Source organism: Lathyrus oleraceus, chromosome 6 (genome assembly GCF_024323335.1).
Source record: "Lathyrus oleraceus cultivar Zhongwan6 chromosome 6, CAAS_Psat_ZW6_1.0, whole genome shotgun sequence".
Classification (NCBI taxonomy): Eukaryota; Viridiplantae; Streptophyta; class Magnoliopsida; order Fabales; family Fabaceae; genus Lathyrus; species Lathyrus oleraceus.
The window spans coordinates 523,134,812-523,149,753 of record NC_066584.1 but is presented as its reverse complement, the minus strand read 5'-3'; the positions used below and the strand labels follow the sequence as shown (position 1 = coordinate 523,149,753).

The window sequence follows — 14,942 nt, the reverse complement described above, 5'->3', positions numbered from 1 at the left end:
AGGGAGTATGAGAACTCTGTTGGTCATTGCCGCCATTACTGCCAATATTTGTGACCATCGATGTTTCATCTTGTACGCCATCTCCGCGGCAGTCACTTTTTCCGCGGCCACCGCTGTTTCTGCAGCCGACACAGTCACTTTTTCCGCGGCCACCGCTGTTTCTGCAGCCGACGTTCGACTCTGGTTATTCGCCATGGTTGGATCCGATGAAAGCATAAAAGGTCACCTGTTATTGTTATTCGCCATAGGAGACTTAGCGGGTATGTGAAGCGGATCAAACAGAAAGCTTTAGCATAAACAAACCTATTGCTCTTAATACCATATTGAAGATAATAGGTACAATGTTGTTATGTTTTATTACTCGATCAAAAACTAATTTATATAGTAAAAATACAATCAATACACTTAATTATGTCTTTAATAAAGAATAAAAGAAAATAAATAAGAATAAATGGAAACAATTAAACAAGAAAATAAATTATTTTCCTTGACTATGTGGAATGATAATTATTTATTAGGAATTTGTTTCTGTAATTATATCGTATTCTGTTTAAGAGCTTGTGGTCCTGTATGAATAATATCAGGAAAATTTGATACATATCCCATCTAACAAAGGTAAAGAGGCTGCAAGATTTGCACAAGTTTGGAACCAAATCATCACTGGAAGAAGATCTTATCTATATAATAGATAAGGACCTTTGTGTTTGTGGTTCTTGATACTTGATAGAGTTGTATATTGTTTTGATTATAGTGTTGAATGTGTATATAGTAAAAACAATTGATTTGCTTTATCTGAAACAATTGCTTTCAATGCAATAATGCTCGTAAAACATTCTAACTATCTAATAGATTGTTTGTTTCTCCAAATATATGCAAGCTTATCATGTGACTTGTTTTAAATCCCTCAAATCACATTGGATTAGATGTTTCAGAAAGTAAATTTGGATGTTGTAATCATTTGGGTTTTTGATGTATACTCAAAAGTAAACTAAACAAGTAATTTGAGTTTATATTTTCTCATTCTCATACCCAGTGGCAAGGTGGAAGGAAACTCCCACACATTGTTGAAATATCTTAGAAACAACTTTTCCGTTATCATCAACACTTTCTAAAATCAATTTACTTCAAATTCAACTCCTCATCATCAACTTCTTTTCTCGATCCTTCCCAAAGTCTATGTTCAATCCCCAATTTCCGCAACTCCCAAAGCCCTTGCTCCACTGAAATTTCAAAATATCTTATCAGCTAACAAGACTCTCCATAACACATTGCAATGTTTTTATTCTTCTTATTTGGCTAGTAATTGTTTAAAACAAAAACAGTACCATCAACAGCGTCATGCGAAGTAGGTGAATGCCTACTTCGACCAATCCAAAACAGAAGCCGTTCTTTGGCGACGTCCTCCTCTATACCATGAGCCTTGGCTCTTCTCCAAAAATAAGTCAGCCAGGCCTGACAGAGAGTAAATCCACTTAGAAAAGTGAACTACGATAGATACAGGCATTCAAAGAGAACGAACTACCTCCTTGAAAAGAACATCCTCAGATTCCTCTGGACTCAGCTCTACAAAACACACAATGATATTGTTAAATTATTATTTGGACAAAGGAACACTGCTCAGATACTTGGCCAACTAATAGAGGGAGAAGAACATACCAAATGCTTCCATAAACTTAGGATCCCCTGGTGATTTAATATCTGGTAACATCCAAAAGTGTACATATAAAATATATTTTAGTCTCACATGTTTTAAGGCATGTAGAACAAAATGCTTATATAAAAAGCACATAGAAACCAAAATATAAATCTTAGGATATGTGGCTCATCTCTTTCTCGATAAATGGCCCTCTTATAAATCCTCAACAGAATAAAGAGTCAAGTATCTAGTATTATATGATATGCATGATTTGTGTTTAATATATGCTTGAACAACAAAGATAAAAAGAATAAATGCATACCTAATACTAGTTGTCGAGAAGAATTTGAACTTGGACGCCGCTGTTGAGCTAATGCTTGCACAATAGCATCCTCAACCTAAGAAAACAAATAAAAAACATAATATTTACAGATTAGCTTTGCCTATGTATGGCAACTCTGCTATACTGAAAAAGTATATAGCAAATACAACGAAATCTAAACAAGATCAGACAAAACTTAAGGCTGAATTTTTTGCTATAAATGAACATGAACAAAAACAAATCACCAATGCCTTTGAACAACACCTTTAAAGAAGCAAGCTCCTTGAGTCCCATTTCAACCGAAAGCATACTTTCAATATTTCCTTCTCCAGTAAGATCATTCAAGTCTGGAACAAGATTGCTCCTCTTCTCTGTTGCATCATCACCTGCTTAAAAATCATAACAATTATCTACTGAAAACTCACAGGCCTGTATAATAGAATAATGAAAATCATCTCCATAAGAAAAGTATAACACGGCGGAGATATATTCTACTGTGCAGGCAAACTACTATGAACTGTAGAGTCCAAATCTTTATTTCATGCCTTTTTCCCAGGATTCCTCCTTGGCCTTTTGTCCTGCAGAAACAACAATCTCAAATGGAAGAGGGGCTAAGGATGACCAAAGTTCATACTTCGAAACTGCAACATCTGCACAGATACCTGTAAACCATGCCAAGTATTACACAAATTAAAAGATAGCAGGAAGTGAACTTAGAATTTATTCACTTGTGCAACTCCGCCAAATTCAAACTAGATATACAACCAAAATATAATTTATATGCATGCAATAATACATTTGATTTTAAGACAAACAGATACTTAAAAGCTTTGATAATGTAGCTCAATGTTGCCAACAGATACCTTTAGCCCAACCACCACAAGAATAAAAAGGAAGATAAATAACCACCTTCTGTAGCTTAGTTTATTTACAGCTAAATCCCAATATGCAACCACGCCGAGTATGTATTCACACTCGTTAGTTTTACAATGTTAGTGATGGTAACTCTTAGAAATAAGAATTGTCTAATCTTTTAAAGCTTGAATTTACTAAGTCTAAGTTGATATTAAGGGTGGAAAGAAGCATTTTATTTGAATTAGTTTTAATTAAGTCTATATGTAAATATCTGTGTTTGGCACAGTAAAGTGCCATGCTTTGGAATTGTATCTCTATGATAGTGTGCAGCTAGTAATGCTGCAAGGTGCTGCGGCATCTTTGCATGAGCTTAATGGCAATTAACGTTTCCTTATATGCTGATGTGGCACAAAGAAGTATTTTGTCAAGTGCCTGTGGTAGTATTGATGGACGACATGATGCCCCACCTCTTTTTGACCATTTCAGTTTGTTACAAGTTCCACATCATATGAGATATGGCCTAAATATTTGTTTATAAGTAAGGGTAATTTTTACCTTACAAGCCGATTTTGAAGGGATGGAGTTAGGCACAACAATAATTCTAAGGTTCTATTAAAAGATATTAAAACATGTCTTGAATGAAATGACTGAATTGCTTGAGAGACTAAAGCATCCACCTCATGTATTTATAATCAAAAGTTTACAATCAAGATCCCCGAATTATAGGTATAAGAATAAGAGCCAATATCATAAAAAATGGAAACAGAATATCTACATAATGGAAATAAAGGAAACTAAATCAAGGCAATATCTCAACAATATGAAACCAATTGATATAAAAATGACTTGTATGTAATATCAGGAAGAGATGCCATTAAAGAAGAAGAAGAATGCGACTAAATGAGACAGTTGCTTACCATATTTTGTGGCTAAACCCCAATAACGAGCTAGCCAACACCTCTTAAGAACAACTTCCTCCTGAGAAGAAGATAGCTTATAATAATGAGAAGTACAAACAACTTAAAATACCATTGGATTCAATTAACTGCTGAAGTACCTACCATTTCTTTCTGAGTTAATACCATTCTTTGTGTCATTGATCGGAGAGCTTTCACTTCGGATTCAGCTCCATTTAGCTGTTTCACTGTGGCTTCAGTCTCTACTTTTGCATGCTATTTGAGAGGAGATGGTTAAAACATAAATGGTAGCTTGTATTGAGAATATTTTTAAAAATTGACGTAATCACCTCAACTTCAGTCTGTAGAAATGTGATTTCCTTATCAACTCCATCCTTTGATTCTCTGGAATTTTTCAGTGCGGCCTGGGAAATATAAAACTGTCATAATAAGAGACAATAAGAAATAGTAGCACATCCATCTATTTCGTTGAAAAATAGTTCCATCTCCATTCACTGGATAGCATATTTTAACCACACCATAATGTTAGTGTTAGATTTGAGAGAAGATTTGGTTAGGTTGTTCATATTTCTATTAAAACTGACTTTCATTAATTGTGGAAAGTTAGTTACAATTGATACACCTTTCTTACTTGTACTTGTAACCATGTGACCTGCTATATCAGGTTTGACATTACACTCAAGCTAATAGATGTAGTAGGCCTTAGCTTAAGATACTCTAATAGTTTGTAGTAGGCCTCAAGACTTATTTGTGGAAGATCCAAGTGTATGAGTATTTCGAGGCCAACAAAATACCTAAAAAAGTACGAGTTTTATTGGCTGGTTGGTTCGCTTTGAGAGGGAAGCACTTGTTGGAGACAGAAAAATCATCATGCAACATGGTGGACCTTTGAGAAAGCAGTGCAAAGGCAATTTCAACTAGAAGTTTGGGGTCGACTTCTAGATTCAGAAATTGAAAAATAAGAAAATAAAGGCTGTGCTCCAATTCAAGAAGAGATTTAAGTATAACAAAAGGGAATGGTCAAGATGAAGGAACATGTTGAAGAAAAAGAGAAGGTATGGTATTGGATAGAGTGAAAGGGGCAATAAGATGTGAGTTTGTTAAGAAACATTGCTTAGAAGTGGAGATACCATGCATGTACGGCTATCCGACTGTCGTCACCATTGCCACCACAATTACGAAAGATTGCAACAGAGAAAATGAGTGAATTGAGATTCAAGGATGGCCCGACTGAGTGGCTGTCGTCAGAAAGGTTAGCCCAACAACCACTGTCGTCAAAACAATGGGAACGGTTAGTCCAACAACCGATGTTATCGCAACTCAGCATGGCAAAAATAGTAGGTTAAACAGGCCGGCCCAACAGGACCAACCTGTTTTACCATCCCTGTTCCAAGCAACAAGCCTAGGAGCAATAATTTCCACTAATGGTGTCGCTGTTGTCCAAACCACCAGATCCACCGTGCACAATCATCGGTGATATAGGATGCAGCATATACAAATATGTGTGAAAACCAAATACTGTATTGAGTTTATATCATGAACAAAGCACACTAATCTTTTTATATAGACCTTTCTAACCTAATGAGTTTGACCAATGGGCTAAAGGTCTGAATACAAATTACTACTAACGATAGTAAAAATAAATTATTTACAGCACTTTCTGAAGCTGACAAATGAATATTTATCCTTCCCATTTAGAAAACAATTTTTTCAAAATTCTCGTCCATCCCCTTAGTTAGAAGATCTAGAAGGTTTCCCTCAGAAGAGACATATGAAGTACAAAAAAGATCAATATTTAATTTTTCTTTGATTAAGTGTCAAACAACTTTAATATGTATTGTTCTATCATTCTGCATTGGATTATGGGTTTTGCTAACGGCAGACTTTGATCACAATAGTCTCATTAATTCATTACTCTTTAACTTCTAGTCTTCTAAAGTCATTTTTAGTCATAGTAGTTTGTATATTCAGTACTCGATCTGGATACCACACTTTATTCTTTAATCTTTTAAGTCACAAGATTCCAATCTAGGAAAATGCAATATCATCCAGTTGATTTCCTAACCACATTGGCACTGCATGGCCAACATCAATATATGCAATATCAAACAAAATTCTTCTACCTAGAATTCCTTTCAAATATGGCACAATTCGGAACACAGCTTGCAAATGATTCTCTTTTGATTGGTGCATGAATTGGTTGATTAAGTTTGAAGTAAAAGCAACACCAAGATTAGTATGTGATAGGTATAGAAGTTTTTCGACAAACCTATACAGGATCTTATCAACCGCAATATTTTCTATTGCGTTTTCCAAGTGTACACTTGGATCTATTGGTGTATTTGCAAACTTTCATGTTATCTTCTCAGCCTCTTGCAGAAGATCAACAATGTATTTCTATTGAGATATGAAGATTCCTTTCTTAGAGTGGGCAACTTCAATTTCCAAAAAGTATTTCAATTTTTCTACTGTCTTACTCACAAATTCATTGATTAAGTGGTTGCCTAACAAGTGCCTAGTAAGTGGTTACTCTCAAAAAGTATTTCAGTTTTTCCAAAGGTAAGATTTTCAAAGGAGTTTTGGAGTCAAGGACATTAAAAGGTAAATGATTTATAAGATACGATGCAGTTAAAATCACCTAGCCCCAATATTTCTAAAGAACCATATTTTAGAATATCATACACGTGTCTGTTTTTTCTCTAAGAAATTCAATTTTGTTATGGTGTTTTCACATGGAAAGACTCATAAATGATAGTACTTTCATTTTGACAGAAAGAATTAAAATGGTAATTAAAGTAATCTTTGACATAATCGGACCTAATTCTTTAATACTCGCATCAAACTACCATGGGGAAGAGGTGGAAAAACACATAATTAACTTTGGATTTTTGTTCTAACAAGTAGATCCGAGACCTGAGTACAATGATCAATAAAAGTTACAAATCATCAGACACCTGATATACTTGGGACATTCGATGGACCTCACACATCAATATGAATTAAATAAAAAAATAAAAAAATAAAAAAAAGTACTCACTTCATTATTAACGGAAAAAATACACAATTACACCTCACAACGAAGACTCGCAACATCTAAAGTTTTAAAAAATGAAGAAAATAGTTGTTTTATGACTCTAAATGAAGGATGGCCAAGGCAACAGCAGTGCAGAAGGAACTTCTCTTGGTTGGTCTTAACTAGTTCAGAAAAAATGAGTTGTTGTTGAGTAGATATGGAGGAATACTCTGGTTATCCAAAAAAAAATAAAGATTATTGCATTATCTACCATTTTCAATCGTCGTCCCTAGATTCTTGTCCTAGAAAACACAAGCATTGTTATAAAAATAATGTTGCATAATAGGTCTTTTGTGAATTTTTATATGAAAATTAGACATAGACAATTTGGGAATATAAAAAATATTTCATAGGATTATAAACGGGCTTATTTGAACATGTTGAAATATGATATATTATTTCCTTTTCTTATTATTTTAACCTTATGTTTATTTTATTTTTCTTACATTTCTCTTGAAATTAAGGAGTTCACTGGTTGTATTTTCTACTATAAAGAGCCCCTTATTTATAATATAATACAGTTATTTTCTCCAATATTATTCTCATCAAAACATCTCTTTGACCGGCTACAGTTATAAGGATATTATGAATGTTTCTATGTTGCTAGGATAATAAAGTGAATAAGTGAAAAAAGTATATGGGTAAAAAGTGTCATGTGGTCAGTGACTCTAGAATCTAGTATCCAATATTAATTATAGGATTTATTCAAAGCATTAAAATCAAAAAAAAAACGGAGACTTACCAAGAGGAAATGAGAAACAAAAATGAACTTGAGAAAAACCTGTTGGTTTCTCCAATTTATTAAAGAATGATCTTGGCTTCTCTCTTAACTAGTGTTGGGGGCATAAGTTATGCAATAATAGTAGGCAATGATTTTTTTATCATTCAATGTTATGTGTGTGCGCAGTAACTGCGAAGTAACTATGGTAGGAAGCCGGGGTAATAAATATAGACAGAAAGGGAAAAGATAATTTCCATGGTACCTCTCTTTGACGTAATGCTGCTTCCTTTCTGTAATGTAATAAGATTGAGTTCATAAATACTGCCAAGGGAAGGAACAACCATTTGCAACATGTTTAACTTTAATTTAGTCACCTGCTCAAGAGTTTAGCTTCCAAAGATACTCCTTCTCCAAGGGAAGCGACCTAAAAACAGCATATGCAACAAAAGTTCACCAGTGCAAAACATATATCTAAAATACAAGTGTCTAACTCAAGCTAATTCAACATATAAAATATTAATATTAATATTATTGTTAAAAGATATAAATGTTAATCAGGAATTAATGGTTGCCTTTATTGTGAATAATTTATTTTTATAGAATAGAAGATTAGTCATAATGAATTGTAATTATCTATTATGGATTGTAATTACATGTAATTACTGACATTGTATATAGTAATGAAAAACAATAGAAAAGGCATCAAGCAAATTTCCTGACATGATATCAGCAGAGTTCGATCAAAATCTGTGAATATTTTTTATCTTGGCTGAACAGCTTGAAATCGTGTTCCTCGTTCGCATTTGTCTCGTAATTGTTTGTTTATCAATCGAAAGCTTTCAATTGTCGTCTCATTTCATCATCGCTGCTGCTGTGATCTATATTAGGTGTTTATCACAATTGATTCCTGTTTGTTTGCTTGCGATTGAATTTGTTTTGGTGATTGTTGATTGCTCGGTCCTCACCAGCAGATTGTGATCTACAACTCTGTTTCGGTATTCTTGGCTCGGCGAATCAATTACGCTATTCTCAGGGACACTGTTTTGTGATTCTCGGCGACTCTGTTTTGTGATTGCTGATCTTGGTGATCGTTCTGTGTTTAACTGTTCGTGGATTCATTGTTCATAGTTTCTAGTTTCACTACTGTTTGTGGTTGTTTCACTGCATTGTTGTTCATGGTTGTTTCACTGCACTGTTGTTCGTGGTTTGGTTTTTAATTTAATATTTATTAAATTGTTCCCGTTTTATTCTAGTATTTAGAGTAAAAGTGTTACTATATAACATGGCTATGGAAAATGGAAAAAATAACTTTTGTGTCCATTTGACGGATAAGAATTATTCTGCATGGGAATTTCAATTCAAGATGTATGTTAAAGGAAAAGGATTATGGAGTCATCTAGATGATGTTTCTAAGGCACCGATGGAGAAAACGGCTTTAGATGCGTGGAAAAACTAAAGATGCTCAAATCATCACTTGGATTTTCAATAACAGATGATCAATAATTTGCACTCTGCTTAAGAAACGTTTTCAGTTGGAGCTAGACATAGGCAACTACAAACAAGGTGGTTTTTCTATTCAAGAATACTATTCTAGTTTTTTAAATCTTGGATAGAACATTCTGCTATTATACATGCTAATGTTCCCAAAACCTCTCTCGCGGTTGTTCAAGAGATTTACAAAACTAGTGGCAACATCAATTTCTCATGAAACTTCGTCCAGAATTTGGGAATCAGTTTTTGTATTTCTAGGAATGTAACATTTTTTGACAATCAATTTATGTTTCCCTGTGTTTCTTCTGCCATGAATGATATTGTTACTCTTCCTAGGTTTTCTATTATGCTTCAATCTATAGAACGTTATAAACCAGGTCATGTATATGTCATAAAACACAAACAACAAGTTCCCACACCCCTTACCGACGCTAAACTGCCACCTGATCCTGTGTACCGGTTGAACCGGTTGAACCACGACGTACTGGTCGAATATCTCGAGCACCGGATTGATACTCACCAGACAGGTATGATTCTTCACATACTTCTCTGACTCGTTGGATAAAAGCAATCAATATGGAACTTCAGGCTCTTCAAGAAAATTAAACATGGGATATTGTCTCTTGTCCTCCTAATGTCAAACCCATTTGCTGCAAATGGGTGTATTCTGTGAAATTGAATTCTGATGGGTCTCTCAACCGTTACAAGGCTCGTTTGGTTGCCTTAGGAAACAAGCAGGAATACGGAATCGATTACGATAAGACATTTGCATCGGTTGTCAAAATGACAATTGTTCGCACTGTAATATCTATAGTTGCTTCTAATGGATGGTCTCTCCATCAAATGGATGTGAAGAATGTTTTTCTTCATGGTGACCTGACTGAAGATATACTTATATGACACCTCCACAAGGCCTGTTCTCTTCATCCAAGGGTGTTTGCAAACTTAAATGTTCCTTATATGGTTTGAAACAAGCAGCCAGAGCACGGTATGGGAAATTTCGCTCCACTATACTTGGATTCTCTTTTACTTTGAGTCAGTATGATTCTGATCATTCTTCCATTCAGACTTAAGCAGCAGTTACAAGCTTCATTTCATATGAAAGATCTTGGTAACCTACATTATTTTATTGGTCTTGAGGTTCATTCTACATCCAAGGGCATCTTTCTCCATCAACACAAGGATGTTACATATTTGATTTCTATGGCTGGTCTCCAATCGGCTAATCCGGTAGATACCCCTCTTGAGGTTAATGTTAAATACCATCGTGATGATGGTGATCTTTTGCCTGATCCCTTATTGTATCGACAACTCGTGGGTAGCCTTAATTACTTGACTATTACTCGCCCTGACTTATCTTTTGTTGTTTAGTAAGTAAGTCAATTCATGCATTCTCTTCGCCATCTTCACATGACTGTGGTTCGTCGTATAATTCGCTACTTGAAGGGAACCTCTCAGCTCGAATTATTCTTTCCTGTTGGAATTTCTCTTCAAATTGAATGCTTAAAGTGATGCTGATTGGACAGGGTGTCCTGATATCCGTCGATCTGTCACTGGTTGGTGCATGTTTGTTTGTTCTTCATTGATCTCTTAAAAAAGTAAGAAACGGGCAAGAGTTTCTAAATCTTCTACTAAGTCTGAGTATCGTGCCATGTCTGCTGCTTGTTTAGAAATACTTTGACTTCGAGATCTTTTGACTGAACTTGGATTTTCCCAAACAGAGTCAACTTCACTTTATGCCGACAACATAACCATCATTCAAATTGTTGCAAATCCTATTTTGAGGGAGGATGTTAATCAGAAATTAATGTTTACCTTTATTGTAAATAATTTACCTTCCTAGAATAGAAGATTAATCATAATGAATTATAATTATCTATTATGGATTGTAATTACCTATAATCACTCTGACACTATTAAAAAAATATTGTAATCAAATTTAATATCTTCAACCCTTCATTATTCTTCATTTTTCCTGGTTAGTTAAGGAACAATGGAGCAAGACCCAAACTCCTATTCCAATGGCAGAAGCAGTGACATTGAGCCAGATGCCACATTCTAGAAGAATAGCATTGTATATTAGAATAGCTGAACAGAGCCTAGATACAATCCAGTCTATCCAGGTAAAATGAAATTAGAAGGCTCAAAAGTAATTTAGACTCTCGAATGCAAAATCACAAGCAATGCAGCAAGAAATTGAGTTACAGACTGTTATTGCACCAACCAATAAATAGGGGTGGAAATACATGGCATATTCAATAAATTCAAAGTATAAGCTTAATCTACTATCTGCCGACTTATTTCCGAGTCTTTCTTTTTTATAGGTATGGTACGACCCGCTAAATTATTTAAAGTAAGTTTTATATTATAGTCTTTAAAAAAATAATATTACTTATTTTTAAATACATTAACAAATTAAAGGGTCAATTGTATTAAGTTCCTATTTTTGAGATTTAACATAATCTTTTAAAAAATTGAGTTAATATGATAATAACAGCAATAGAAAAATTGTTTATATTTAATTAAAAATGTTGGTCTATTAGGCTAAAAAGACATACTCTTTGTCTGACGTCTGCCTTTTTAATTAAATAAACTTATAAAAAAACTTTAGCTTTGTTTACATAAAAAAAATTGGTCTAATCAGGGCCTGGTGTAGACTAGGTCATAGCCTCTATAAGCGGTCCTAATCTATTCCCATGGCTAATGATTAAATGTGAATTGGTAAATTGGCCTCCTTAATTACATTTACTAGTAGTTTGTTTCTAGAATAGATAACACCAAAAAAAAAAAATCATTTGTTCTGGTTAATTATAATTATTTGTTATAGTCACCTTGAGGAAAGTGAATTCTCTTTCACTTGAATAATTTGAATAGTACAGATGCGGAAAATAAATAGAAGAAATTATGATCATGTATCTAATTCTTATACCTAAGGATCCGGAGTAAATATTGTCCTCATTATTAATACGGCTAATAGGGTAATGCTTATTTGGGCTTTAGGGGCCTAAGATAAAAAATTATTTATAAAAGATGTATTAAAAAAAATAATTAAAAAATTAATTCTAAATTTTTATTAAAAATAATATATAATTTCCAAAGATAATATTTCTTCCTTTTTAAACTTGTGCCTTTAACATTACCTAAAGTCAAAAACCAATACACCTCTTGATCAAAAACCAATAGTGTGCCTCTAAATTTGGAAATATGGTAGGTGTTTGGTGCCATGATGGCACATAGTGAACAGCAATGGTAGGTGTTTGGTGCCATTTTGGCTTGCCTCATTGCAGTCCCTAACACCTTCATTGTTGTGTTAGTTTTGAAGGGATGAATTTAATCCCACATTGCTTAGAGATATGGTTTGTGTTGTGTTTATAAATTGGAGCAATCCTCACCTTACAAGCCGGTTTTGTAGGGATGAGTTAGACACAATCCAAATTACGAGAGTTCTACTTCTATGTCTTGCTACCACATACTACTTCTCCACATGACCCAAGTAGCCTGTGAAACCTTTGTCTGGATTTGTCTTGAAGTAAAGATCCTTTCCTTAAAGATACTGCATGATCATCATCCTTACTGCTGCCATATTTTCCTATGTGGAATTAGACATATGTTGGCTAGATATACTTACTACAAATCCTATATATGACTGAGGGTGTCAAATAGATGAGTTTTTCTACTAAGCATTGATACTTGTCTTTCTCGATAAGAATGCTTTCTTCTTTGGATCTGCTTCCTTTAGTTACCACTATTGTTGAGTTGGGTGCAAAGTATCTTGTAGTAGATCCAAGGTATACTTCCTTTAGGACATGTAGATTTCGTCCCTTGTTCGAGCTACTTCCATTCCCAAAAAGTACTTGAGATTTCCTAAATCTTTAACTTCAAATTTTCTTGCCAAGAACCACCGTAGGGTTCACTTAATGTTATCAACATACACAATAAACAGTGAGATCTTGCCTTCCGGTGAATGTTTGACAAATATAGTGTGGTCTGTTAATCATTAAGTGAACCCTTTTTTTATAACTAGGGCTAGCTGTGAAACTAGGCTCTCAGAAATTGTTCGAGGCCATATAATGATTTTTGGAGCATGCACACTTGTTTATGGTGTCGGATGATTCCAATCCTATCTGGTTTTGCATATATACTTCCTCTCCTAGTTCCCCATTCAAGAATGCGTTTTGTATGTTTAATTGATGTGGTGATCAATCCAAACCTGCAGCCAAAAACAAGATGACTCGAATGTCCACTTACATCCAACTTGTTTCTTTTTTGGTAGAATAGTAATATCCCAAGTTCGATTCTTAGCCAATGCTTGGTCCATTCTGGAGGTTGGAAAGAGTCTTGAATGTTCCTAGGTATAGAGGTGTTATCCATGTTCCTAGGTATAAAGGGAAACAAGTAATACAGCTCCTAATCATTTACAATTTTACAAAGGCTCCTAATGAATACTAATCAGAATTAAATAAAATAGGATTGATTCTCATATAACTATAGTTATCTACGTGCTTGTATAGATTGTAACCTCTACATATACAAAGAGAACGGTATCAAGCCTTAACTTTAAATTTGTGTGGCCTATTCTATGAACAAAGTAATAAGTGTAATTAAGGTGATACGCAAAAGAAAGAAAGGAAGCACCTGTTTCTCAAGCTCCTTAACTCTGGCCTCTGCTTCCTTGCATCTGTCTTCCTCAAGTCTAAGCTGTGCATTTCAGAAACAGTTGAGTACTTATGACTTAGTTCATTCAGAAACGAGGGAGATTGCATTACCTTGTCAAAAATAGTTTCTTTCTCTTCCCTAAGCACATCAACCTGCAGACCCAGGGAATTGTTTATAGTAGTGACGCATGAATAGAATATTTGGCAGAAGAAAGAAATGAACCTCATCACGAAGACCAGAGGCCTGACGGTTGTCTCCTAAATCTTTTGGTTGAAAGGGAAATCTGTAAATTTTGCAGGAAAAGTAAATAAGAAAAAGAAAGAGTTGCCCTAAATGTGAGTGTGAGGTTGAACATAGATAGAAACAAGTAAAAAGGCAATAATTAACTACCTTTTATCTTTGGGCAGAAGAGGAGGTGGAGTCCGCTGGTTCAGCGGTGGTCTATTAATGTTATTAGATGCTACTACTACTGATTCTTCCTTATGAGATGGAGATCTATGAGTAATGTTATTAGATGCTACTACTACTGATGCTTCCTTATGAGATGGAGATCTACTATGAGTGGCGGAGGAGGACTTCCTGGAGAGAGCGAGAGGAGGAGGAGCACTGTAGCGAAATCCTAGATCGTCGTCATCGTCGTCGTCGTCGGCAGTCTGAGAAGCCATGACTTGGGCGAGGCGTTGAGCAGCGGCTTTAGCAGCAACATTCTGAGTTCTTTTAATGGTTGAAATTCCGGTGAGGGAAGATGAGCGAGCATGTCCTCCATTACGTGAGTGTGATGGAGAAGACGACGAAGACATCACATTGCCGGATTCAGTGCTCCAGTGCCGCTCCATCTTCCTAGGTCAAAATTTCTGTTTAGTCGGTCATTAAAGTACATTACCAGTAATGAGTACCCACTGGTTGGTTAGCTACTGCTTCACTGTAACTAACCAAGAGATGGATTCAAATTTGGCTTCACACATTAATACGTAACCATCATCTTTCCGCAATTCCATTATCTTCATTCTATATATCTATTAGTCAATTTCTTATATTTTGTACTTATTATTTATATAAATATACTTCTAAAAATTAAATATTAAAGGAGCTGTTTCACTGAAAACTAATAATTAACCATAACTGAACTAAGGTATTGTAAACTATTTAAACAAAAATATAATTGATAAGCATGGTCAATAACCATTATAAGAAGAAATGGATATTACAAAATATAGTATGTGTTGCAACAATTTGTTATCAAGTTCCAACAATTCACCTATAAAATCTGA

General features: G+C 34.6%; 1 protein-coding gene across 4 annotated transcripts; it reads right to left on the bottom strand.

The window, feature by feature from the left end:
- Positions 1–890: 890 nt before the first annotated feature.
- On the bottom strand, positions 891–14,673 carry LOC127091447 (coiled-coil domain-containing protein SCD2). Of its 4 annotated transcripts, none has more exons than XM_051030088.1 (16): positions 14,062–14,673; positions 13,915–13,954; positions 13,782–13,823; positions 13,651–13,713; positions 7,899–7,948; positions 7,787–7,814; positions 4,060–4,149; positions 3,875–3,985; positions 3,731–3,791; positions 2,504–2,620; positions 2,223–2,344; positions 1,959–2,034; positions 1,657–1,698; positions 1,523–1,563; positions 1,326–1,452; positions 891–1,220 (listed from the first exon to the last, which is right to left on the bottom strand). In XM_051030088.1, exons 1-16 carry the CDS (start codon positions 14,505–14,507, stop codon positions 1,120–1,122), a joined length of 1,557 nt encoding a protein of 518 aa, XP_050886045.1. In that variant the 5' UTR covers positions 14,508–14,673; the 3' UTR covers positions 891–1,119. The 4 variants fall into 4 exon arrangements, with proteins under 4 accessions (XP_050886045.1, XP_050886043.1, XP_050886046.1 ...); XM_051030086.1 differs by having other exon boundaries at positions 13,894–13,954; positions 14,062–14,671; XM_051030089.1 differs by having other exon boundaries at positions 4,060–4,134; positions 14,062–14,671.
- Positions 14,674–14,942: the final 269 nt, after the last annotated feature.

What these genes read in the sequence shown, in the direction of transcription:
- LOC127091447 (XM_051030086.1), bottom strand. Translation starts at nt 14,507, where the DNA reads ATGGAGCGGCACTGGAGCACTGAATCCGGCAATGTGATGTCTTCGTCG. An exon ending in CTTCTGCCCAAAGATAAAAG is followed by an intron (nt 13,955 to 14,061) that starts GTAGTTAATTAT and finishes CAAAATTTACAG; the next exon opens with ATTTCCCTTTCAACCAAAAG. An exon ending in TTCTACAGACTGAAGTTGAG is followed by an intron (nt 3,986 to 4,059) that starts GTGATTACGTCA and finishes CCTCTCAAATAG; the next exon opens with CATGCAAAAGTAGAGACTGA.